Raw genomic sequence first — 26,325 nt, forward strand, 5'->3', positions numbered from 1 at the left:
TAAAAGTGCTGATAGAGCTGCAGCTCTTCACCATGTCAAGCAGGGTTTTCCACTGATTTGTGGCTTTCACAGAAAAGGACGATTGACCGAATGCAGTGCGGCGAAATGGAACGGTGCAGTCGCGTATTGAAAAGTATTCATTGATGGCTGCACCTAATTCGAATGAGGCCCATCCAAACGTTCTCAAGATAAAACAGATGTAGGATTCATGAGGATTCATCCTCTGGCCACCAGAACATTTCTTGCAAATCTATCCAGAAGGTTGCTGGAATATTTAAACCTGGCTGTGAAGTTGCATGTCGAATAAAAGACAATAAGAAAAGAAGAAGCTGAAGCTGAATTTGGAAACAGTTTTTAATGTTGACATTTTGTTAAGATGTCTGACAGTGATTTGTTTGAACAGCTCCCGATTAAAACATGGCTGTACCTAAAAAGGCGGTGGTTGTTTTTTTTCTTATCGTTTTTTTCGACAGAGCAGTCAAAATTTAAACGCCGAGCGCACATTAAAATATCAAATGTATAAAACAGCAAGGCATGACAGCACTGTTTAAAAAGAAAAAACAAAGCGGCTGTCAATATATATTAGAAATGACTTCCATGTTCCCGGACTTTTCGTTTTAAAAAACAAATCAAATATAGTAGACGGAACACTCAACAGCTAAACATACGCACACGCACACACACACACGCACACACACACAGTAGAGTAACAATAAAACTAAGCTGACATGCCAAGGAAGATCAACGTGTTCAGTAAAATGTTTCATTTAAAAAATATAACAATTAGAAAAAAATTAAGAGAACAAGGTTTTTAAAAAAATACACTTTTAAAAACACTGACGCTAGAAATATCCAAGTTTTCCCGATGCCGAGCAAGTGGCTTAAATTAAAGTCCAAGGTCCCTCCAGTTCGGGACCGCTCGAGTCAAATCCGTTGACTTCTGATGCCAAATGCCTCCATGTGACCACCACCCCATCCTCACAGCCCAGGCATGATGTAGGCAATGTTGTCCAATGTATTCGACTGACAGGGAGAGAGAGAGCTTTGTTAGGAAAGATGCCATAAAGATGCACACGATCGCTGCCAATGTACGTCAAACTACAGTCCGGCTAACAAAGCACCCGCAGCGATGTAATTCACAAACATAGTAACAGTGCACAAACGCTAATACTTTACCAGGACAATTCGAGGACATCCGTTTAACTGTGGTATCTGCGCGGTGAGACAGGTCAGCGGTCCCAGCGCACACAAGATGGAGTCCAGAAGGACAGACAGACTCCCGGAGACCGCGACCATCCCCTGGCACAAAGAAAACCCATCAGTCACGTGACCCACTCACTCCACTGAGCACCAACAGTCTCCAGAGAGAGAAACGACAGCACGGCCAGCAGGTCAAGCGACTTCTGGAGCTCTGGTGAAATAGCTGTGTGCATGTTTACACACACACCGCTGGTTGACTGTTCAACTCAATGAGTTTTAGGTATGGCTCCTGATCTTCTACTCGCGGAAAATAAAACATTTCGTTTACACCATTTACACCATTCAAATAAATATTCTTTGCTAAATATGATGTCACATGTTTTAATTTGAACTGTAGACTCCGATCTACTTTCAAAATAAAGCTTTCTATTAATCTACTAATCTGGTTTAGAGGTTTAAAAAGATACATCCACTGCAAATACGTTATGTGGATATTTACCTCTGTTTCCTGTAGCCGGTGCCCGATCAGGGACAGGGACTCCCCCAATAGCTGCAGGTGAGCTGCTGCATCAATGGGATCAACATCTGGGACTCGTGCCGGGGATAGTGATATAGCGCCAGATGCTCGGTTCGGTGACACCATCCCTGTTGCCGCTCCGACAGCTTTTAATAACCAAACGCACACACAACAGTTATGAGAGGACATACAGTCGAAAAACTATGAAACGTATCAAACTTTTGGAGTTAAAGCAGAAGATACCTTTGCTTTTGCCCTCGCTGACGCTCTTGTGTTTGACTGTGGTGGCCTCAGCTTTGTTCTGTTTGTGCTGCAGGTACTGAGCTTTCTGCCTCCAAACCTGCACAGGGCAAAAAGAGGGACTTTTTCAAAAGAGGGCGATATTCAAAATTATTTTCTGATATCAATTACCAATGAGGACCAAAACATACCAATTTGTCTTTCTCTGGCATCGCCTTCCACACCTCTGCCAACCTTTTGCTCAGTTCACCAAAAACTGCAGATCAGACACGCGAACACATCGTTCAAAATGTGTATTTCAGTGATATTTGAAAGGCCGATATGACAATCAGTGCCATTACTTCTACTGTATGTCATAACATCACTCACCTAGTCCTGGCTGTTCTGCATTTATGTTGACCCGGTACTCCTTACAAAACACCTGATATGCCGTTGTGTTCTTCTTCTTGGGCTAAGAGAGGAAAAAGAAATGATGATGATTAACAAACATAAACAGTTTTTGCGTATTCGTGTTAGTTTGCTCAAAAAGAAAAGGCAGCCGTCAGCCCGCTTACCTTATCTTTTTCCTTCTCGTGCTTTTCCCGATCCTTCTCCTCCTTCTTCTTCTTCTTCTCCGTCACTCCATCGTTACCTTGATGGTGGTGTGGAGGGACAGGCGTGCCCATGGCGTACATTGGGCCGACGGCGCTGTGTGTGACCGTGGGATGGGAGTGGCTGTGGCCCCTCGATGACTCTGAAGAACGCCATGCAACAATAAAGCAAAGCGATGGTGACGACAAGAGTCGCATGGACGCATGCGAGAGTGCGCAGCAGAGAAGCGACTCTTTGTGTCGCACACTCAACAAATAGAAAACTCACCTCCAAATCCTTTGCTGTGCTTTTTGTCCTTCCCACTTTTTTCCTTGTCTCTGTCCTTTTCTTTGTCCTTCTTCTTCTTGCTTTTTTTGCTCTTCTTCTTCTTTTTTGACATGTGTGTGTACGAATCATCTATAACCAGTTCACCCGCCTCCAGCTCAGCCCCAGATGACGAGCTATCATCTCCCATGCCACCTCCATAATGACCTGTATAACCAGGAAAAAAAACACATCAATGCATATTAATAAAAAACACAAAATCTGTCATGGGGTAAAAAAAGAAGGCGGTATGGTCCAGTAGGACTCCGAGTGCATTAGCAATATCACTGCCAATCCCAGTCGACATTACTGTTATTAAAAGCCAGGTGAAGATATTGATATCATATGAAACTAGACGACCTCAGACATGCATTGGTACCAATCACTTCTTGTGTAAATATGTAATTTTCTCTATATTTTCACAAAATATTCGAACATTTCTGCAAAGTGGGTTCCCTCAACAGCCTGGGATTTGCATGTAGTGGGTATGACTGGAAAGCTGAAACTCCCACGAGCGCCATTGTATTCACGTGAAGACGTTAGTCCCTGGAGCAACCCTTTACCACAGTGAGACATTTTTTAAACAACCTGTTGTGACTTCTAGGATAATCACAACCTCATGAAACTTTACAACCACAAACTAGTGACACATATAGTTTCCAGAGTCGAAGGGTTTGCCATTCTATGGCCAAAAAGTTGGAGATACCAAATCACAGCATGACTTTTTCTATGGCGTTCCTTGAAGTCTTGATGTCTTAATGTGGTATTTTGGATGGACTTTTGATCATTTGCATCACCTTATGAAACATAAGAATTATCTATTTCTTTCCCAACTCCACCACGAACCCCCTTCAAAAAAGATAAGCATGGGCCTATGTGGGCGTCTAAGGTTTAATGCTGGAATTATAGTTCTGCTGAGATGAATGTACACAGAGAAGGGTAAGAGTCAACGTGCACACCTCCCAAATGTCATCAAGTTCTTTCTTCCTCTGCGTTTTCTTTACATTGTGGTTCCCAAACCCTGACACTGCTTCCTATGAACATGTCCATTACACTTCCAATCAATTAAAGTCTGAAAGAAACCCACACATTTTGTTACTACACCTGCGTGCATAATTCAAACCATACTATAAGAAAGATAACATAACTTGCATCCCCTGGAACATATTTTAGGGTTTTCTTACCTTCCACCTCCACCTCTTTCCCCACTACAGGCAGTGGGTCTCGACTCTGCTGCTGTTTTTTCTTGGGCGCCTTTGAGTGCTGCGTCCTGTCTCTGTCCTTCTCCTTCTTTCCGCCTCCTTTGGACGAGTGGGGCGTGAACGGGAAGCTCTCTCCTTCCTCTTTCTCCGGCGACATGATGAGCTTCATCTTTAGACCGTCGGCCTCGCGCAGCGTCAAGGGTTCCTCCTTGGGAGCTCCACCGTGGAATAGTGACGACTTTGAGGAGGACGAGGAATGCTTCTTGGTGGACGACGATGACGAGGACACGGGACGGGAGTGGGCGAAAGAGTGGCTCCCTTTGCTTCCGCTGCTGCCCTCACGCTTGCGGTCCTTGGAGGAGTGCGATGAGAAGGGTGGGTAGGAGGGTTTCTTGTGTAAGTGCGGGCTGGGGTCCGAACCTGTAGCCAGTGGAGAGGTGATAGCCTGCAGGAGGCCCATTGCCGTGTCTGTCGGGTGAGAGGAAGAGTGGGACGAGGGTGTAGGGGAGCGGTCGGCAGACTTGTGCTTTTTCTTGTGGGACGGTGGACCTGAACCATCGTGGTCTGATACAGGGATGATATAGCAAAAGTCAATACAGTTGCAGTCCTTTTGTGAAATTAAAAGGTTATTACAATGTATCAACCTCTCACCTCTGTAATAGTAGTCATCGCTATGCTTCTTCTTCTTTTTGTGCGAGTCCCCTCCGAGCGCAAACAGTTCTGAATCCTGATTTGTGAATGACAATTGCTTTTCAGTTCACCAATTTATAGATAAATTGGTTCAGAAGATTCAAATGTGTTACAACGCCAAAAATATTGGCACGTCTTAAAAGCTTCCTGTGATATTAAACATTGTAGTCACAATAGTGTTGAGAGATAACCTACCTTGGGTCGTTTTTTAGAAGATTTTCGGACCTGAGCAGCAATCTCCTCTTCCTCCCTTAAGAGATCCTTGTACGACCTCCTCTTCTCTCTCTGGCTACGACCAGCTACAAGGCCTCTGTCTCCTTCCATCCCTGCATCTAGAATAAATAAACTGACTATTATAATCCTAACCTTAAAAGTAAAGATTTAATAAAAAATAAAAAATGAAATGACGTCCGTTCCTTGTACTAACTGGCACTCAAATCAGTGGTGCAAAAGTTACATTTCATGCATTGTTGTGTTTCTGACTGCAAAATGTTGGATATGTTCGAGGAGTCTGTACAGTGGGAACAAAGTAAAACCGTATGCAGTACACAGGCAGACATTACCTATTCCCCCTTTATTCTTGATCTCCTCAAAAGCCATGGCTCCTGCTCCTGTCAACACGTCTATTCGTCACAGTGTGTCACTGACAACATAAGGCAGGATACTGACCTGTGAAGTGAACACCAAGGAAAACAGATCCAATGAAAGTTAAGGACAAAACGAGTCCGAGCAGTTTAACGACACACAATAACACACTTGGCCGTTTATGACTACACATTTTGCATCTTGTAACATATCCTAAACATCAACAACGGTAATCACACTCTTATAGGTACTGGGTTGCTACCACTAACGTGGTTCCGGCTTACACACCGAGCTGCCCGAGCAACGCTGGGCTGCGGGTAACCTGAACATAACGCAACTCTAAAGTGTGGAAGTGCTCAACGAATGGCTGCTTATTGAAGGAAAATACAAGTTACGCTGTGTTACAATAACGCTGTGGTTTGTCACCTCCGAAATAGTGCCACTAACGACGGCTAAACAAACTCCCGCCTACTTTCATAAAGATACACAAACACACCCCCTCTCCAGTCACTTTGAGTGCTTAGCTTCCCGACATTTCCAGCACTCTGAATGGGTCTCGCTGAGCGCGGCCTCAGCTCGCCGGTGAAAGCGACCGAGGAAAGCCCGAGGCTTCCACCCACAGTTAGGCCGCGGTCGCCTCAAGTGCAGAGAATAATGTGGCAAACACGCATTCAACTGCGCTCGTGTCTGAATCTCCACCGGGCGATAACTTGTGATGTTTACACACGCCAGGAAGAGAGGAAATAATGTGTTTATTAAAATTGTACTACCTCTATGGATCTCCAATTTACGCGGGTCCGGTCGCCATTTTTTTTATTATCGGCGAAGCAACGATACGTGTCGACGTAGAGGCGGGGCTTAGGTAACGCAGCCAATCCACGAAGAGGAAAAGAATCCATATTAACAATGCACTTGCTAAAGCTGTTTCCTACTCTACTGTCCTCTTCTCTTTTTACATACATGATTCTACTATGCAACATGACAATTTAAGGCTCAATCCCTGAACATGTTGATATTGAAACATGTATTAAAATTACAGAACGTAAACCCAGATAGAACATCCATTATCGGGATGTATAAAAGACAATATTTGACAAGTGTAGCCAAACATATTGATTTATTGAAATCACATATATTCCATTTCCAACAATTTATCAAATATCTTTTTTACAGTACGGTTCACATACAAACATTAACATGCATTACAAGAGAAAAAGGCAACGAGATACAAAGAAGCTGTCAATAAGAAAAACAAAAATACAACAGTGAAAACTGCTTAATCATTTAATGAGATATGTCTCACAATTATCGTAGAATTTAGCTAATAATGGCAGGCAAAAAGAGAACACACACACACACACACACGCGCACGCACACACACAAGCACACACACACACACACACACACACACACGCGAGCGAAGATCCTACTGCACTTCTGGGTTGGCTTCTGTTCCACTAGTTTCCGGTTATCAATGTATATTTCCCTAAGGGATTTCTTTTATCTTTTTTTTTTTTTTATGAAAAGCTTACATGTGATAATCTTTTCTGTCTATAAATAAATATCCACTGCACTACTGGGCATTAAAATGTGAGAATATTTTCATTCTAACCCAGATAAGAATAACTTTTCAGCATTAGTCACAGGAACACTTTCAGAACCTCATTAGAGCTGTAAATGCTAACAAAATAATGATAGTGTTATCTTGCCTAAAATGACAGGGTGTTCAAATGTCACTGTCCTGTAAAGTAATGCTGTAAATAAATATTTAGTTTGGAATATAGACAGAAACCCCAAGAACTGATGGTTTAGAATGTGCTCGTCTGATCAAGGTTAGTGCAGCAGAGACTTCAGCTCTCTATATACTTTTTCCTTCTACCTATCCCCCAAATTCTGTTTCTGTAGACTGAGTGATGTAAAACTGGCCAATAAATCGGTCACCTCATCCACCTATATTTAAAAATAAAAGAAGGAAAAATACATAAAACCATGTTTGGGTGAAATCTAAGTAAATCCATAATAATAATAAATACATTCAAATGTAAAAAAATAAACATTAAGGTTTAGTTACACCATAAAGCTTGGTTTTAAGCATGCACATGTGATTTATTCAATAAGTATGTCAGTCTCACCTGCTCTTTGGTGCGCGTGTGCTGCAGCTGTGTAGAAATGTGCTCCAGCCGCTCTTTAGCTTCACTCTGGCCCATTAAGTTCAGGTATTCCCTCAGCATTTGAATGATCTACACGGGAAAGTCAAAACGTAAAAAAAACATAGATTTTGTAAGCACTCAGTTGCTGAACCAATCAGAATCAACCCAAAGCCTCAGGCTGAGCACATGAACGCATTCTCTACCTGTGTGACTTCCCCTCTCAGGGTTTCTAAGCTGCGTGAATCTCCCTCCTGCAGAATATTGAGCTTGGAGCGCGCTAGATGCAGAGGAGTCCTGCCTGCTCGGTCCAGGGCATCCACACGGGCTCCTTGACAATAAGAGCACACATCTCTCACGTGCATTTCTTTATACTGTATACATATAAATATGCTTCTTCAGGGCAACAAACACCGTGAATATAGAGTTTAAACCATTAAAGTTCATCCTGCGGCCCTGTATTTTCAGCTAACTTACAATGTGAAAGTGAGCAACATGTACACAACGAGGGCTCACCTCCTCTCAGCAATGTGGTGATTACAGGCACGTGGTTGGTACAGGCCGCTGCAGAAACACAGGTGAAAAAAAAACATCTCCCAGTGTTCCAAAAACAGTTGTTGCATGAAAAAATGTGATTGTTGTCTTACCCAGATGAAGGGGGGTGTTTCCCAGGCTGTCTCGCTGGTTGGGGTCAGCGCCGTGGCTCAGCAACAATTGCACTACAGACATAAAAAAAGAGAAGGCCATTTTGAAAAAAGACTGTTTAACTGATTAAAATGTACTTAATTTGACGCTGAATATAAAATGCAGTGTACAAGAAACGGGAATGGCAACCGCCCAGCAGCATTATGCATGAAGGTAATCCCCAACCTACCAATGCTCTCATTGCCATTGCAGGAAGAGAAATGGAGGGCCGTCCTTCCCTTGTCATCTGCTGCACACGGGTCTGTGTCATCTTGCAGGAGCTTTCGAACTGGAAGAAAAACACACAACTATGATCACCTTACGCCACACGCGATGCATTTGACTGCACCCTCCTCGCTGTTCGTACCTGTGTCGATGTCGTTGCCGTTCGCCGCTTCCCTCAATCTTTTCGCAGCTGAGGAGAGACGACATTCAAAATGACAAGTATGTAAATATTACTTTATGAGTGGATCACATGGCATCTGAGCCACGAACAGAGGCACCATTCACTTTCCACCGTCAAGAGTATGAAGGTAGGTATGTGTCTTTAATACGTAGACAAAAAAAGATGTCTTGAGAACAGAATTCTTGTTTGTAAGTAAATTAATTGTTAGTTGTGCTTATGAAACTGGAATGTGTTGCTTCAAAAGGGGCATACGCTGTGGTTGCATGTCAACACAGCAGCCCTCCATGCTGCTACATTTAAAATACTTTTGACAAAACAGAGCAATATGATGTCAACTTGTCCTCCTCACCGTAACCTCCCGTTAGTGTAGCGTGCCAAATGTTTTTTGATTTGCAGAAACACATTTTAGTAAAAACTAAAAATTAATTTACTTACAAACGAGAAATTTGCTCTCAAAACATTTTTTTGTTTTCGTAATAAAGACACAAATCTACCTTCATACAAGAGGGGCGCTTTTATCAGTGTAACACCGAGGATGGATGGCATGTTATTTACCTGGGATTTTGGTCATCATAGCATAGTATCTCAATATCTTATTCTGGTTCTGGTATTCACTGTATTACACTGATATAACTGTATTACCTTTAGCATAACCCTCAAACAGTCACATTAGCCCCCCCCCCCCCACACACACACACACACCTGTATTTGTTAGCGTGTATGTTTGTAGCTAACCAACCGTGGTAACCGCCCCTTACCGTAAATATCTTTCCCCAAAGGGCCGAGGTTCCGGACAACCCGGTGTTGCCGCCTGGCCCGCCGCCCCGCAACCTTCCCCATCTTGCTCGCCACGCCACCCGCGCCCAGCTCGGCTCGCCCGGGCTCCCACAACAAGTGCAGGTACCGGAGCTCTTTCTCGTCCCTCTGCCCGACTCGACCCAACACCACTTTGCCCTCTCCAGTCCCGCTGATCCCGAACCCGACGGCGGCGGCGGTGCCCCCGGGGTCCGTCCTCTCCGGGTTTACGTTGCCCACCTCCTCGTCCCGGGTCACATCCTCGGGTCCGGGCTCCACCATGTACTCCCCCTCGGAGCTGGAGCGGTCGTTATCCGAGGCCGTTGCAACAATTGGACTCCACCCGTCCATACTTTATCGTGACATGTGGAATGTCGTGTTTATGCTACGGTCCTTACTACTGCTGCCGAAGCAAAACGGAAAGAAAGCCGGACAACTTTGAATATGGCTTCCGCACCGTCAGTGACGCCATTGCGCGGCACGTCAACTCAGAGCCTCCCTCCTCGGCACTTTGAAGTGTTTTAATAGCAGAAGACACCCTTCCTTTACGGCACCAAAATGTCGCCTAGTTCACAATTTCCATTATCGCGAAGACAGTAACATGCACACCCATTGTAGAGTCAACAGACCAGTGCAGCGAGGACCAATCAGATTACGTGTTGTTGATTAGCTCCCGTCCAATAGAATCGACGAAACCGGGCAGCCAATCAAAGAGTCCCTGCCCTGGACCAATGATAGTATCGCGCATGCGCAAAGGAAAAGACCACAAAACATTTATTTGTAGTACCTCTTTAATATATTTCAGGTAAACCATGTAAAATGCATAACTTTGGAAAACAACCACCACATATATAGCTTCATATGCTCTAGATGTATAGGATATAAAACTGACGTACTATAATGTCTATAGATCTTTTGTTAGGATTAAAAATAAGGAACATTCAAGCGACATATTGCAAGTCCAGTGATAAGCAGTTTCCAACCTGAGAGTCGGGTCACATAATGATGGAGGATAATTACCAACTACTAGTTACTGAATAATGGCACTTCTTTGGACCCTTAAAAAATAAACATACAAGGACATTAACTCTGGTTGATTTTGTCAAGACAAATTTACAACTGACAAGGGTTTGTAAATTGCCTTATTTAAAAGGGCCACATGCCCAAAACATTGGGAACCACTGATCTTTGTGATGGTGTTCTGTCAAGATATTTTGTCTTATGAAGAGAAATACTTATCGAAAATGTTCTTCGTTTACATTTATTATGATAATGTTGGCTTTAGAGGTAGGCTTGAAAAAAACCTTTACAGCCCTGCTTGGCATTTTCATTGGACAAGAACTGGCAACATTTGGCTGGATAATAAAAACATTTAAAAACTCTAGGGTACTCTCTCCCAACCCTGCCCTTAAAGCGCTTAGGCAAAACAATCAGAAGTCAACGTTCAGTCCCGAAGAAATGGAGGCTCCAGCCTGTGTCAGGTAGTTTGGGTATGCAGGATCCGCCCCTGATGCTTCCCACTCAGTAGGCATCGGTCCAACATCATGACCGTTGCGAGGGACACCCTGCCGCTTCAAGTACCCGTGTTGACAAAACAGTGGCGGCTTGCGGTGGGTGAGGGATAAGCGGAAGCATGATTCTGAAAGATGTGAGAAAACACAGGAATGAGTCAACTACTATCTGTGATGATCAAATCAATATTAAAAATAGAGGAAGTAGTGTGCAATTCATATTGTCAAATAGTATTTGCAGCTTTACCAGCATAGAAGGCCCTGAGGTCAGTCTGGACACAGTGCTCCAAGAAGCGCCGCAGTGGCTGGATATGAGATACGGGAGTCTTCCATTCTGTGAGGAAGTCCTCAACCACATGGTGAATTAACTTGGGCCTTGGTAAAGGCCAGCCGGTGGGACGGCGCTCCATTTCTTCCTCTGGGGAAAAAAATGATTAACCTACATAAAACAGTCATTCTTCAGCTTGTTCTGTCAAAACTGTAGTAATCCTACTCAAACTAAATGAATAAAAACTTTTAATGGCACAGCACTTCTACTCACCAGTGGGAAGTTTGTCATAGTAGTACAAAACAGGGTGCAGAAAGTTGGATTTCCACGCTTGGGTCCAATCTGTGTTAGCCCTGCCCTTCCCTAAATAGTCTAATTTTTTCTTCCCATACTGCAAGACCAGAACTATCATTCCGTGGTGGGAGACCTCATGGCCCGAGAGAGAGGAGAACTGAGGCAAAGCCTGGAGCGTAAATTCTTCCACGTATTCACAATGGGAGCTGAGAGTCACGGAGAAGAAAGCGCCATAACAGGACGAGCATGAAAAAAAGGAATAACTGGACACACATATACATACATGTATACATACATACATACATACATACATACATACATAACTTGTTATTGCAAGTCAAACAGCATATTTTACACTTAAGATAAAGTAGGTCAAAATATATATCTAAAAAAATAATGGTGTAAAGCAGATTCATCGTTTCAAGACTTGCATACATTAAAAGTTTGGGCGTCCAATACTAATGGTGATATCTAAATAACACACGCTTACCCCCGAAGAAGGATAACGTCCCCAAGCACCTCAAACATTTGGTACGGCCCAGAAGCCTCGTTGATCCGCTTCATAATCCAGGACTGCAGCTGCGTTGTCGGCATTTTTGTTGAATGCCACGGATTGCCATGGTAACGCTGTTCAAGTACACGATGTACAGATCGCACTGTGAAGAAAAATAGAAAAAAAGTATACACTTTATAATCTCAAAGATTCATTCTTTGGCAGGAAATCCAGTATTTGGAATTCCTGGGAATGTCGCCGCAGACACCCAGTTCATAATATTGAATTTGTTCACTAAATGCATTATTGTCCAAATTGTCTGCATTCCAATTGCGACCCATGCAGTCGAGTGTTCACAGCCCACATTCGAGTACCATCGACGACGTGTCCTGCCGCCGAAATCGGACCACAGAGACGACCAAGATGGGAGTGTCGTAGTAGAAAGTACTTTCACCTGTGTATCGGAAACCGTGGATGAAGCCGCCGGCAGATGAGCGGTAGTCTCTGGAGTGAGCGGCGGTTCCCAGCACAAACAAGCCAGGGGTGTTCTCCCCTTCATACCAGGCCGTCAGCCTCGGCAACCTCCCTTTGGCATTGTCACTAGTCATCGGGCAGGCGGAGCTGGGGAGATTGATGAAGAAATCAATAGAAAACGCTCCGACTTTATACAAGCGAGGTTCAGTCGTGGACAAGGCAGTCCATTACTTAACATACAGACTTGGACACCACACAATAATCCTACCGCGTTACACAAGTCTGTACCTGTCAAATATGCTGAAGTTGAATCGGAATCCAAGGCACGAGATCACCCGGTCGTAAGGCTTTCGCATAGCGAAGTTGTCAATGTGATATGCTGGAGTTTCTTCTCCCGTCACGGCAGAGCTGTTCTTCTCTTCCTGGTGCAAGAACTTTAAAGTCAAGTACAGCTGCCCCTTCTTTTCCTTCGTGCCCGATCTCCTCCCGCCTTGCTCTTTTAGTTGAGAGATGGCTATTTTATCCAGGGGTATCTCTGCCACCCCATCCATGGACTTCAGCTGATACGTGTCAAGAAGGTCATTATTCACAGCTCTGGAACAAACAATAGGTCACATTACATAAAAAGTGCTGCTCCAATGTGGAACGGTTTGTGAAGTTTACATGAAAAGGATTAATGTAGAACATTAGTACCCACAGGGTACTTCTGACAAACGGCATACATATGTATGTCATTTATGTACTTATTGCATTTAAAAACACTGCAACTGGTAAAACCATAAGTTCGGAGAGCGAAACAAAAATAACCAAATCTTTAGCGCTACCTGACATCTCCGACATAATGTGTTTGCCAGGCCAGTCGAACAGGGTTGGAACTGAGAATGTGCACCAAATGTGCCCTTCCCGAGATGCTCTGGGCGGTTTCAAAAGCAGAGTTCCCCTTTCCCAAAATAAGTACGGCCTGGTCCTTGTAGTCCTCGGGGTCGGTGGAGATGGAGTCGTAGCCCTCGACCAGCTCGGAACCGAGGAACTCAACCCTCTGAGGATCCCACAGACCAGAGGCCACCAGGAGGACACTGGGGTTGGGGGGAGAGAGAGAGGGATGCACTTCACAGATACAAACAAAAGTTGGACCGTCACCTCAGTTGCAGCGTGGCGCAAACTACCTGCAATTGTAGTCCGACGCGTGCTGGTCGGTCAGGACGTAGCTCCTGCCGCCGGGTGACTGCACTGCCCTGATCCTCCCAATGTCCACGCCGTAGCGGACCCTCAGCCCAAGCTCCTTCTCAAACAAGGACAGATAGACCGGAAAGGTGTCGGCGGGAGGGAAGAACTCCCGGCTCACTCGCTTCAACAGGAGGTCGGCTCTGTCGCTCAGCAGCGAGTTCCAGTCGTGGCGCATGTTGAACTCTCGGTTCTGGCTTCCCGTGTAGATCTTGTTGATACTGATGAGCTTCCTGTGCCGGGGATACCTTGAAGACAAGAGTGGGGAAAGGCCTGTGTCAAAAGGTGATTTGGGCGGGTCAGATCGTACAACGTGGAATCACAGAGCGCCCTACTTGTTGAAGAAGCTGCCCGGCCCCGAGTTCCTCTCCAGGATGACGTAGTCTCGTTTAGCCCTGGAGAGGAAATATCCCATCTGCAGCCCAGAGGGCCCAGCACCAAGCACACAGTACTCAAAGCTGCGGGAGCCGTTGTGGTGGTGGTTGTCGGGAGAGCATTCGATGCAGCCAATCAGGACGAGGACGAGGACCAAACAAGGAAGTTTCGAATCCATAACCTATTGGAAATGGAGAAATGTGGTAGAAGTGAGAGAGGAGAGTGTAGTGACTCTGTTGACTATCAAAAAAAGGTCACTTTGGTTGCGTGAAGACGCGTGCAATAAACTGTACAGTTTCTAACGTGAAAGGTCATTTATTTCTGAAGTTGTACATTTTCCAACACAAACCAAACGATATGTTCCAAAAAATTAAAGAAATCAAAACATTCGTTGTCACACAGTGTGCTCCTGTCAGTCTAGCAACACCTGGCCCATAGTGCTCCTCCTGATTATATTGGCCTCTGTCCTAATTGACAGCGGCCCTACGCCCCCTACTGGTGGGAGGTTAATTAAACCAAAACAAACAAAATTGCTCTTACAGACAGCATAATGCTGCGTTTATACACCTAGAGGGGGCGTGGCTTTACTCCGTGGAAACAGTTGTCATTTCCGCCATCCACCATGGAAAAGTGTGTTCTCCTTAAATCCCACCTATGGAAAATAAAGTGCCTTCTTGTTGAAATAAAGGTTTCCGCGAGTTATGGCCATTAACTCACGTTCACCCTGACCTGTGTATGTTGCTAGATAACTAGATAAAGAACTGTGTTCTAACCAGAGAAGACAGGTAAATAAATATATGACAGACCCTTATGACACTCTTATACATATCATTATTAATTTAAGACTCCAGGCAGAAGCCAAATAAAGTGAGCTTTTACAAAGACACAGGCGTAAATTACTCACGTTTGTGTTTGTTTGCGTGTGTGTGTGGCTACTGCCAGTCTAGCAACACCTGGCCCATAGTGCTCCTCCTGATTATATTGGCCTCTGTCCTAATTGACAGCGGCCCTACGCCCCCTACTGGTGGGAGGTTAATTAAACCAAAACAAACAAAATTGCTCTTACAGACAGCATAATGCTGCGTTTATACACCTAGAGGGGGCGTGGCTTTACTCCGTGGAAACAGTTGTCATTTCCGCCATCCACCATGGAAAAGTGTGTTCTCCTTAAATCCCACCTATGGAAAATAAAGTGCCTTCTTGTTGAAATAAAGGTTTCCGCGAGTTATGGCCATTAACTCACGTTCACCCTGACCTGTGTATGTTGCTAGATAACTAGATAAAGAACTGTGTTCTAACCAGAAAAGACAGGTAAATAAATATATGACAGACCCTTATGGCACTCTTATACATATCATTATTAATTTAAGACTCCAGGCAGAAGCCAAATAAAGTGAGCTTTTACAAAGACACAGGCGTAAATTACTCACGTTTGTGTTTGTTTGCATGTGTGTGTGGCTACTGTGTGTGTATGGCTACTGAAACACAGATTTAAAGTTTCTAACAACAAGCTACAAATAGGACGGTCCAGAGTCATTTCAGATTTAGGACAAGCTATGACTGATGACCAATAATCTAGCATTTTACAACACACGGTGCAAGACATGATGAAATTCCTGGGTTTAGTCACATGGAGCAAAAATGTTATCCCAGGCTTCTCGGGACTGGTACCAGAACTATTCAAAATCCCTAATATAGACAGCTGCAGCAGAAACAGCCTTTGTAAAGACTAAACAAGCCATGACGGATGCATGCGCTCTCCATCCACCAGACTATTCTCAACCATTTCACTTGGATGTTGATGAAAAGAACGGATTTGTAAATTCCATTCAGTTTCAAAAGGGGGAGAGTATAGAAGTGAAAGTACTGATGTATTATAGTGCAAAATTAGACAATATAGAAGTAGGACACCCTATTTGTGGCAGAAATGTGGCAGCTATAGGGAAGGCTCTATTGAAAACTGCACACATAACGATAGAACATCAAACTATAATACACACCACCCATGGAGTGAAAGCTTTTCTTGACTCCAATGCTTTCACGTTGTCAGAAGCAAGACATGCAAAACTACATAGCCTATTGACAAAGACACACATCCATTTCAATACCACATGAAGAAACATGGCCACCCAGATGGAAAGTGGCCCAGAGCATGTGTGTGCCATTGAGAAAAAATAAATTAAACTACATGACAATTTAAAACAGACTGCACTAACTGAACCTGAAGAAACATTGTACTGTGACGGACACAGCCACCAGATTATAGATAGAGACTTTATTGCGTCTTATGCAGTAGTAAAAAGAACAGAAAATAAGTGACAGTGATACCAAATACAATCTTAAAAAGCCATTATCCTCTTAAGAATAATGATAATAAATATATATAACATATTATTCTTAATTTTTTATTCAGTCGTTTGCAAATTGGCTTAAACTTCAGTAGGCTACGAGTCAGTTAGTAGTTCAGTCGTAGCCTACACGCTCACGTGGCTCTGAAGTTACGAGGAGAACTGGAAGAACTACAATTAGCTAACGAGTCAAACTGGACGGGTAGCCTTCAGCGGGGGAACGCAGCGCCTCGGTGATGGAGCCCCCCCTCCCACCACCACCACCGGCACTCCACGAACTCCGCGGCCGACCTTATGTCACTCTCCCGAGGATGCGGCTAGTCGCCTTCGTCCGCTCGAGGGCGACGTGAGCTCGGCTAACATTCCCCCGCAACCAGCACGTCACGTTACCTGGCTCCAGTTATTTCAGTCGATCCCTCGCGCGCAGCATCTGCGGTTTCGCATCTATCGTACCTGTGGAGACGGCTCCATGTTTACTAGTTTGCATTGCGCGATACGCGTGCGCGTGTGCGCCCCTCTGAAAAATCCACGAGCCCACAACCCGCTTCCCCCTTTTGGACAACAAACATCCCAATGGAGGGCTGCTCGCTCTAGGGGCGTGATTAGAGGACGCCATAGCATAGAGTGGAGTAGAATATGTTCCCCAAGTCTGTGTTCCGCCTTTGAAAAGCAAATGCCCCCACCTTTCGATAATAAGTGTTTGGTTTTCTTCATACACGCCCACAAAACATATTACATAAATAAACTTGCTACATAAGAATATTCAAATTATTGTAAGTGCATCTCCTCCTTGACAGTAAAAGAGCCCATGAAGGTTAAACATCTCGAAATCATCTGAATGAGGTAATAAGAGACATTTTCCGGGCCTCTATTCAAGTCCTGGCCCTGTGATGTCACTCTTAAAACCAAACACCGTGGATCTCAAAGTAAAGAGCTTTTATTTCTGTAATGTATACAACTTTAGAAGCCTGTCATTTTATAACATTTCTCTCTTCATCTTTGAAGAAAATAAGTCAAGGATATTTATAATAGTGAACAACATACAATATTGACAATACCGCCAATAGGCCTTGGGGGTATGGCCAAAGGTGGCCATGTTTCTGACCATGAGGCCATTGTTGCAGGTTTCATGATTTGTATCCATTTCATGTTTTACTTTAACAAATCCATCTGCGTTTCAGATTCAACAAAACGTTATCTGAGGTATATTGCTCCTTTGTCGTTAGTAAAGACCTCACACTCACCATCAGGTAGAAGCCCGCTGGGTGAGCATGAGGAAAGCGCCGGGGTCCGGAAGGTCCTTCTGTCCAACTGCTTCTGGGATCCGGAGAGTTCTGCAGCAGGTTTTTGCCTCTTATGCGAGAGAGTGTGTCGCCACTACTTGGACCACATGCTTCCCATGGTACACAACGACTGTCATGTTTGTCCTAAATACATCATAAGCACTTCCTCAGGCATTTTTCTAAAAGGAAGACCACCAAAAGCCACTATGTTCATTGTTTTAACAGTTCATTTGCAAATATTTGACATCACTCACATAGTGTGTCCCTGTGCATTAGCATTCTGAGTATAGTGGTTTAAATATTCAGATCTTTTATACAAGTAAAAGCCAATATGTACCTGTTCCAGGCCCCGTGGAACAGTTTAGCCCGAACACCCTGAAAAGAGGAAATAGGCAGAGGAGAGTTGTTGCAATATTTATACTCACCTTTATCTTTAGCTCACCTTACACTCTATTGTTCTGCCATATACGTAATTAGACATTAATACAATCGTGTCTGTTCGATACGCCTTGCACTGCATGTGTCTATTTGTTTGTTCCCCAGAAAAAGGACTCTGTGTCCCGGCTGTGCACATGGCTGCCAACATCCACAGTCAACAATAAATATATATATCCAATAAAAAGGTCTGTGTGTGTGTGTGATCTCCATGGCACCTTCATCACACCTCAAATACTATCCGCAGCATGGGTAACGGTGGCTGCACTCACCGTGTGGGTTTTGTTGGAGAGCTATCGTGTGCATTGAATCACACGTTTGTGGAGAATCCTTTATATACAAGCCACAAATGTGTAAATTCTCCTTAGTGCTTTCATTGTTATTGAGAGCAGTCTGACCCCCCCCCCCACACACACACACCATTTCACCCAATAAATTGGTGCATAGAAATTCACCAGAACGCATACAGGTAGATGCATGACCTATGACCTCTGCATCACAGGCAACAACTTTCATGCCACACTTTTGATTTCTGCCATGTCACGTAATCGGGATTTCCCCACAATGTTCACGCACTTGCTTTGTCATGCTTTCAGCCGTGTGTGTGTGTGTCTTATGCAGTCAGCAGTCACACTTCCCTTTAACTGGGCACCATCATGGCTGTATAAGAGCTGCAAGGACACGCTGGACCTTTTACTTCCAGCGGAGCTGACGAGAGGACCAACCAGGCTAAAGGAGAGAAGACCGGTGCATTTCATACATTATTAATATTGGTTGTGTTTAATTTAACCAATTCAACCAGATCACTTGTCTGCTCAGATGGAGGCCATGCAGAGTGCTAGGAAAAATGAAACAGGGGACATTGGCAGGTATGAGAGTTCATTCTAAAGATAATTTGAACAAAGAACTGTATACATTTCTTTTGGTAAAGTAAAAAATAAATAAAAATCAGGATGTTTTAAAAAATGTTGTGTGTGTGTCATCAGTGATCTATCAGAGCAGGTCAAAGCAGCCACTAAGGACAGTCATGTCAGGGCTGAAAACACCCAGCTGATGCTGAGTTACCAGAGGGGTCACATCACCCTGCCTCAGTACAAGGTCAGCTCTACACAACCAGCTGTCACTTCTTTCTTTTTCTTTGATTCAGTTATGTTTACATTGTCCTGATAAGCAGATCCTTTTCCCCCCCTTCGTGGTTTCCGGTCTCAGGTCCTGCTGTGTTCCCTCTACGAGATCTACAAAGCGCTCGAAGAGGAGCTGGCCAGAAACTCCTCCCACCCGGCTGTCGCCCCGATATACTTCCCTCAGGAACTTGCCCGCCTGGAGACGCTCGAAAGAGACCTGGAGCACTTCTTTGGCCCCGAATGGAGAGAACGGGTGGTTGTTCCTGCAGCCACGCATGGATATGCACAGCGACTACGACAGGTGAGCGCAGAGGCACTCAGTAATATCTCTTAATGTTCAGCACTGTTTTGACAGTGCATTTAAAATTATTTATTTTTAATAGATCGGGAGAGACAGCCCGGAGCTGCTGGTGGCCCACGCCTATACGCGCTACCTCGGCGACCTTTCGGGAGGTCAAGTGCTGGGGAAGATCACCCAGAAGTCTCTCGGGCTGAGCGGCCAAGAGGGGCTTTCTTTCTTCTCCTTCCCCGGCGTCACCAGCCCCAACCGCTTCAAGCAGCTGTACAGGGGTCGGATGAACGGCATCGAGCTGACCGCGGAGGAGAGGGCGGAGGTGCTGCAGGAGGCGGTCGCCGCCTTCGAGCTCAACATCCAGGTGAGCGAGAGTCCACGGTTCAGATCTACTGCGACGTCAGTGACCCACAGTAGCATCCAGAAACTTACAAAAGGAGAACTGAATCTGTCAACATGTAATTTTTTTTTTTTTTAATGCCTCTTCCTTTCAGGTTTTTGATGACTTGCAGAAAATGTTGAGTGTTGCAACAGAAACGGCAGATCAATCAGCAGGCAGTGGTGTCAAAACTGGAACGTTCCCATATTTATCCACAATGCACACCGTGGGACTGTGTGTGGCTATTGCCACTATTGGACTGGGAATCTACACCATCTAGAGTTTACCAGTACCTTTTATTTGTATGCGCACACACAACAATCCCACACTGTGAAACTGTCTTTTTAACGCCTTGAATAAAAAGTTTGTAACGAGTCCCGTTATGATTTCAAATACTTTAATTCTTTACACATCGTGCAGAAACTTCATAACATCTGGTCGACAGTTTTCCCCCCCGTTCTGGTACATGTAATCAGACGGTAGCCGCCGTAAAATCCAGATGCAACTGAATCTACCCCCGACAGGTTACCACGAACGAGACAGGATATTCTGAGATGTCCCGTGGGAAATGCAGAGGAGCATGAATAGGCAAACCCAAAACTATTTACATCAACAATGACTCGGATATGTGTTGGAGCACATCGGCTCTACTTGACTCTGTAGAGCACTTTCCTCTGCATGCGGTGCTGCATCTCGCCCCTCCTCAACATCAGCTGGAGCACTTTGTAGATGGCGTGCTCCGGATACTTCTGTGAAGTGGAGCACAGAGAGATTAGTGCTCGATACTGAAGTAAAAAGAAAATTAAGTAAAACATTTGTTTTAAACAACTCTAGGTCACTGTAGTGTATATGCATGTGTAAATCTAGTGTCACGGTCATTTTCCTACTCATTGATTCACTTGAGGCTCTCTGGACAACTATACTTCCTTGACAGCCCAGTTGAGTTATGGTTTCTTGGCTCTTATATTTTCTATAAACATGCTGCCTCTCGGCCAGGTTGATCAACATCACGTGTCCTTTACCATTTGTATGCTGAGGACAGTCAGTTGTGCGTGCCGTTAAAACCCTCCACCGTCTCCAGTCGATACTAAACACCGCTGCTTGACTAATTCCAAAGGGCAGAGAGTGCTCGACTCTCTGCCTGTTGGTTTCCACGTTGATTTTTTATATTTAATTACTATGAGGGGGGGGGGGGGGTTGTTTGTCAGGTTTGGTTTGAATGCTGTTGGTCCGTGTGACAACCCCTCCCTTCCACTAGGGGCCTGGGGCCTGTTTGCTTTGTGTTTTGTCTTTCAGGCTGTTGAGCCAAGCCTGAGCCTGGAGGCCGCTACAACAAGGCAACACCTGTAGACATAGGTGGCTCCCGCGATTGACAGCTTATTTGTTTAAGCTAGTTGGTTATTTTTTTAAATAAATGTCTGTTTATCGTTTTTAACTCGTCTGGTCTCCCATTCATGTTGCAGTCTCTAACCTTGAGAACCATTACCTACTCCAGCAGGAGTGTAATACCTGCAAGGTAACTGGGTCCATCTACCCAGACACCCAACAGGCTGTGCAATGCTCCTATTACGGAGTCCAGAATCATCCAAATCATGAACCGGAATACAAAACATGCAGTTAGCAGGAAACACAAAAAAACTACCGTTTCATCAGTAAACCAAGGAGCAGTAAAGGCTTCCAGTTTTGGACCAACAGCATCCAAACCTGACAAACAAGCACTCTAGTAACTCCTACAGAGGTCACTGCCTCCACAGAAGCCATCGAGGAAACAGACTGCCTAAACAAAGGCCCCTAAAACCATGACCATCAAGGTCCACGGATGGAGCCCTGCTGGTTACCGTTTGTGACGCCATGGGATTCTCTGGCTACTTAAATCTCATCTTAAAACCATTACATTTAAAAAAAAATAAATAATTGCTCTCCGTCACCCCTTTTCACAGCAGCCATTTTAACATGTAATTGCAGGGAAAACACAGGTGTAATTCATGAAACTGATGGAAAATATCCACTGGGCCAGTACTTTGAAAGTGTGACTTGTGCGCCTTCCTCACCAACAGACACCGTTCTTCCAATGTCTCTACTAATCCTTCACCATTTGCTCTCTTCGGTAAGATATAAGCATCACAGACTCCTTCAGACTGCATTGCACTCTGTATGATGATTGAACCGTCTCTAAACACCACAAAAGGTCCCGTTCTCTCCATTATGACACAGTGAGACTGACCTGCTTGGTGAAGTCTTGCACGATGCTGTGCTCGGACACCTGGGAGCCGATAGCGAAGCGTCTCTTCAGCTGCTTCTCAACGCGCGAGATCATTTCCTGGTCCTCCTGAGAAGTGAAGCCCTCCACTCCTAGTGACAACATGGGGTCAAAGAGATGTTGAGAATGGAAAGTCTGCTATTATTGCTATGTGTTCAGTCAAAAAGACACGCTTTACCGAGTCTCAGTTTCTCTGTACAGTGGACAAAGTTTTAAAAAACAAATATGTCCGACAGGTACCACACACACACACACACACACCTGAAAGGCTGCCGGACAGTGCGGCGTCCAGCGTGGAAACCTGGAAGAGCCTGAGGGCCTCGTCCACCTCTTCCTCTCCAGCCACAGCCTGCAGCTTCATCTTGGCCAGGGACTCTGCGATGCGCACAACGGCCTCCAGCTGCCTAAGGAAGCAGACGCAAAAGTGTTCACTTGAAGAGATCAAAGATGGGAGTAAAAGTCGGGCGACGGGTTCCCTCGCTGACGTGTCAAAAGCGAAAGACGGCATCTTCAAAATTACCTGACAGTGATGGGGATGGAGGGCCTTTTGGCAGACTCCCTTTCGTGCTCTCTTGCTCCGCTCCTCATCACCACGTACCGGTTTTTCAGCTTCTCGGCGGCCGCGGGAGAGAGCCGAGGGCCACACTTACTGCAAGCAAATATTCAGAAACCCGTTTAATAGGAATTAGGCCCATTTAAAATCTAAAAAAGCTACAGCGTGTGTGTCGCCAGAGAGAGAGGGAGAGACTCACGTCCTGGCATAGGCAATGTATTTCTTGAAGGTGGCCAGTGTGACCTCGCCTTCGACGCCCTCCGTCTGTGTCTGGGCGCTGAGGTGAACGTTCATCACGTGGCGAGCCAGGGTCTGCGGGCAGACAAGAGTCGCAATAGAGGGTTAATGTTACCGCTGCTCGCAAGTATGTCAAGCAGCTAACTTTGGGAGTAAAAGCGCGCGCCTGCTCACCATGTCCCGCTGATGGTCGTGGTGGTCTTTGATGATGAAGATCATGTCAAAACGAGACAGGATGGTGGGCATGAAGTCGATGTTGTCCTCCCCCTTCGTGTCGTCCCAGCGGCCAAACACAGAGTTGGCGGCGGCCAGCACAGAGCAGCGGGAGTTCAGGGTGGTGGTGATGCCGGCCTGGCGGGGAAGACAAGGTGTTAGGTTACCCGGTCAGTACATTAAAAAAGGATATTGCGTTTTAAAAACACAACAACAAATGTGTTAGTACCTTGGCGATGGAGATGGTCTGTTGCTCCATGGCTTCATGGATGGCCACTCGGTCGTCTTCTCTCATCTGAACAAACGTAGTTTTGTCTTTAATGCTTGGACACAAAATAACGTTCAACATCCTCCACCTGCTACACAAAGTTTCTTTTTTTACCTTGTCAAACTCATCGATGCATACAACCCCACCGTCGGCCAGAACCATGGCCCCTCCCTCCATGATGAACCCGCGGGTGTGGGGGTCCCTCAGCACAGAGGCGGTTAGACCTGCGGCACTGCTGCCTTTCCCCGAGGTATAAACCTGGCGGCGCACAACGAAGACTCGGCATCAGTGGGTGAACCCGCCGCGCCAGGCAGAACAATGTGATGTACTGAATAGGATAACTACCCCGATAGGCGAGCACCTCTCCACAAACTTGAGCAGCTGGGACTTGGCCGTGCCAGGATCTCCCAGCATCAGCAGGTTGATGTCCCCCCTACGAGTGAGGCCGTCGGGCAGCCTGAAAAGACGGGGGAAGCGAAAAGCATTAGTAAAAACACAGAGGGGGAGGGGGTCTACAACCGAATCGGAGTGCATCCGTTAGCCTCACCTCTTTCTTGAACCCCCGAACAGCAGACAGGCGATGGCCCTTTTCAGATCGTCACTGCCGTAGATGGAGGGCGCTACGGAGCGTGCCAGAGCGGCGTAGACGTTAGGCGTGGCAGCCAGCGCTCTCAGTTCCTCCTCCTCCTGTGGAGTGACGGATCCAGTAGCACCCCGTCCTGGAAGGGGAAAAACAAAACAAAAACAACATCTAACCTCTCCCCCGACATGCAAGACACTAACGCATCACACTTAAAACAGTTAGTGATTGATTTGCAGAAAGTCATCTTTACCTACTCCCTCCGTGTCCACCTGGATGCCAACCACTCGCAGGTAGGACGCACGAATGCCCACACCGGCACTTTTCTCTCTGCCTTTGGCCTTCACGGGGGCAGTCTTCTTGATGGAGTAGATGCCCACGATGGTCACTCTGTTGCCTGGGACCACACGGTCACACAGATACCTGGAAGAGTAGGAAGATGATGGGGGGGGGGGGGAAGCTTGAACCAACATTTACATTTCTGAGTGTGCAGCAGCAGAAAGAAAAATAATAATTAAACATCGCCCTTGATGTAATTTGCGTGCGTGTTCTTTACCGATCACAGTAAAGCTGCAGGTGCCGGGGCATCTCTCCGTGAGGCACAGCGTCCGGGGATTCCTGTAGGCGGAGAGTCTGGAAGTCAACGCAAATGCAGCGATCTGGAATGATGAAGTAGGGGTCCACAGGACACTTCACCCTTCCGGTACTCTCGCTGAGAAAAAGGGGGGAGAAAAAAAAAAAGAGAGATAGATTAAACCTAAATGTCTGCATCTCTACAGAGTAGAAATGGTCCTGTGTCGGACGTTCCCATTGCTCTTGATCCAGACAGTCGTACTCACTTATTGCACTTGCGCGGTAGAGCGTAGCCCTGCAGGCCCGGGGGCAGGGGGATGTTGTTGATGAGGGCGCTACAGCCACGACACTGCAGACACACCTTGGTGGCCTTTGCCCTCACCGCGGTGGCCGAGATGATGATGCCATGCACCTTCACCAAACGGGACACCTGCTCGGACTACAAGGGGAGAGGGAACGGCAAAAAAAAAAAAAGAGTGTGATCCGGGGTGGCCGCCAATAACTGAGACACACAAGACACAAACGAGGAGACAGGCGGGGTACCTTGAGGCCACGGATGGAGGCGTGGTGTGCGTCGCTCTTCAGCATGACCTGGATGTCCTGGACCGTCTCCTCTCCTGAGGGCCGGGGACGGGTCACCTCGTCGGCCACCTCCTTCGCAGCTTCCTCCAGCTGGAAAATTAAGACCAAATCGGTAAAGAGGAGAGCAATCGTGGCAAAACAAAAGGCTGCTTGAAAGTAGCTCGCCGAAAGATTTGCAAGGTCTCATCACTTTGAACTCACCATGGGCAGGTTCTCAGAGGGCACCTTGTAGAGACAGTCTGACAGTTCCTCGTCAAAACTGGAAAGGTCCTCCATCTCCACCTCCACCCAGTACTCCCCCAGGGTGTAGTGTCTCTTCAGCTCATCTCTGATTTAGAAAACGCACGGCAATTAGACAAAACGTTATCTTATCTGGCATTTTGAATGCCAGATTGGTTAAACAGGTGCAGTTGGGTGATGGACCGGTCCTGTGAGACGGATTTAGATATTCCAACTTTTGCCCTTGCTAGATATATTTCCCACAATCCTCTGCTTCCTTCCACTGCTCACAGGCTCCACACTTTGAATCAAGGGGATTGAGCAGTCCAGATGTTAATTGGGTGACTGTCCCTTTAATATTGGAGTTAATCCACCGGCAGGTTATATTGCTTAACGTTATCGATCCCTATCCGGTTGTAACTGTTCTCAGGGTAGCCAATACGCGTCATTCACCTCAATAACCTCCATACAGTCCCCCTCCTCTTTTCATGGACTCACCGGTATTTATACGTGAAGCCCGTGCGGTCGGTGCCCACTCGGAACTGCCGGAGGAACTCACGGAACCGTTTCTTGATCTGGGTCTTCTTCAGTCCGCCTTCATCCCCGCCGTGTCCGTCTCCACCTCCGAAGTTGTCGCTGTAGTAAACTCCCGGGTCGTCAAAGCCAGACATACTGAAGCAGGTCGCTGGACAACACGGTGACTATTTGTTTTCTTAATTAAAAGACAAAAAACCCCAAGATGGCTGTAAACTGCCAGAGACGACGCTGCTCAGTGCGCGTGCGGCCAGACACTGAAACTCCTTCCACTCTCTGTTTTCCCGCGCGTCGCGTTTCGCAACGCCCCTCGGCTCCGCTCTGATTGGATGGAAACCGTGACCGCCCGTTGCTATTGGTCGAAGCGTCTCTGCGGAGCGGCGTCTTCCGTGGGAAGGGCGGGGTTTGCGAGGACTGGTGGCGCGAAAATTACAACAGGAGGAGGA

At 45.9% G+C, this 26,325-nt stretch overlaps 5 protein-coding genes across 7 annotated transcripts; 1 reads left to right on the forward strand and 4 right to left on the reverse strand.

Moving 5' to 3' along the window:
- Positions 1-336: 336 nt before the first annotated feature.
- Positions 337-6,178, reverse strand: hmgxb4a (HMG box domain containing 4a). Its single transcript, XM_034540193.1, has 13 exons — positions 6,099-6,178; positions 5,307-5,412; positions 4,939-5,075; positions 4,705-4,780; positions 4,036-4,617; positions 2,816-3,019; positions 2,512-2,690; positions 2,327-2,408; positions 2,149-2,213; positions 1,961-2,057; positions 1,700-1,863; positions 1,177-1,299; positions 337-1,023 (listed from the first exon to the last, which is right to left on the reverse strand). The coding sequence occupies exons 2-13, from the start codon at positions 5,341-5,343 to the stop codon at positions 979-981; spliced, it is 1,791 nt and encodes a 596-aa protein (XP_034396084.1). The 5' UTR covers positions 5,344-5,412; positions 6,099-6,178; the 3' UTR covers positions 337-978.
- Positions 6,179-6,428: 250 nt separating this feature from the next.
- ankrd54 (ankyrin repeat domain 54) lies at positions 6,429-9,986 on the reverse strand. Its single transcript, XM_034540307.1, has 8 exons — positions 9,324-9,986; positions 8,527-8,574; positions 8,350-8,448; positions 8,123-8,194; positions 7,992-8,039; positions 7,682-7,806; positions 7,461-7,568; positions 6,429-7,278 (listed from the first exon to the last, which is right to left on the reverse strand). The coding sequence occupies exons 1-8, from the start codon at positions 9,709-9,711 to the stop codon at positions 7,204-7,206; spliced, it is 963 nt and encodes a 320-aa protein (XP_034396198.1). The 5' UTR covers positions 9,712-9,986; the 3' UTR covers positions 6,429-7,203.
- Positions 9,987-10,140: 154 nt separating this feature from the next.
- On the reverse strand, positions 10,141-17,635 carry foxred2 (FAD-dependent oxidoreductase domain containing 2). 3 transcript variants are annotated; one of them, XM_034539348.1, is made up of 10 exons: positions 16,738-16,893; positions 13,960-14,180; positions 13,567-13,872; positions 13,225-13,476; positions 12,689-12,994; positions 12,381-12,547; positions 11,924-12,089; positions 11,413-11,639; positions 11,119-11,289; positions 10,141-10,999 (listed from the first exon to the last, which is right to left on the reverse strand). In XM_034539348.1, the coding sequence occupies exons 2-10, from the start codon at positions 14,175-14,177 to the stop codon at positions 10,791-10,793; spliced, it is 2,022 nt and encodes a 673-aa protein (XP_034395239.1). In that variant the 5' UTR covers positions 14,178-14,180; positions 16,738-16,893; the 3' UTR covers positions 10,141-10,790. The 3 variants fall into 3 exon arrangements, with proteins under 3 accessions (XP_034395239.1, XP_034395238.1, XP_034395237.1); XM_034539347.1 differs by lacking the exon at positions 16,738-16,893 and adding an exon at positions 17,592-17,635 and having other exon boundaries at positions 10,156-10,999; XM_034539346.1 differs by having other exon boundaries at positions 10,156-10,999; positions 16,801-16,893.
- Positions 17,636-18,715: 1,080 nt separating this feature from the next.
- On the forward strand, positions 18,716-20,235 carry hmox1a (heme oxygenase 1a). The gene is made up of 5 exons (XM_034539807.1): positions 18,716-18,934; positions 19,052-19,163; positions 19,275-19,490; positions 19,573-19,845; positions 19,976-20,235. Exons 1-5 carry the CDS (start codon positions 18,885-18,887, stop codon positions 20,138-20,140), a joined length of 816 nt encoding a protein of 271 aa, XP_034395698.1. The 5' UTR covers positions 18,716-18,884; the 3' UTR covers positions 20,141-20,235.
- A 5-nt stretch (positions 20,236-20,240) lies between these two features.
- mcm5 (minichromosome maintenance complex component 5) lies at positions 20,241-26,166 on the reverse strand. The gene is made up of 16 exons (XM_034539805.1): positions 25,844-26,166; positions 25,328-25,454; positions 25,088-25,216; positions 24,811-24,983; positions 24,528-24,683; positions 24,225-24,394; positions 23,939-24,110; positions 23,737-23,848; positions 23,506-23,649; positions 23,353-23,418; positions 23,085-23,261; positions 22,873-22,985; positions 22,641-22,769; positions 22,382-22,524; positions 22,085-22,212; positions 20,241-20,609 (listed from the first exon to the last, which is right to left on the reverse strand). The coding sequence occupies exons 1-16, from the start codon at positions 26,014-26,016 to the stop codon at positions 20,508-20,510; spliced, it is 2,214 nt and encodes a 737-aa protein (XP_034395696.1). The 5' UTR covers positions 26,017-26,166; the 3' UTR covers positions 20,241-20,507.
- Positions 26,167-26,325: the final 159 nt, after the last annotated feature.

This window comes from Cyclopterus lumpus, chromosome 8, assembly GCF_009769545.1.
Source record: "Cyclopterus lumpus isolate fCycLum1 chromosome 8, fCycLum1.pri, whole genome shotgun sequence".
Taxonomy (NCBI): domain Eukaryota; kingdom Metazoa; phylum Chordata; class Actinopteri; order Perciformes; family Cyclopteridae; genus Cyclopterus; species Cyclopterus lumpus.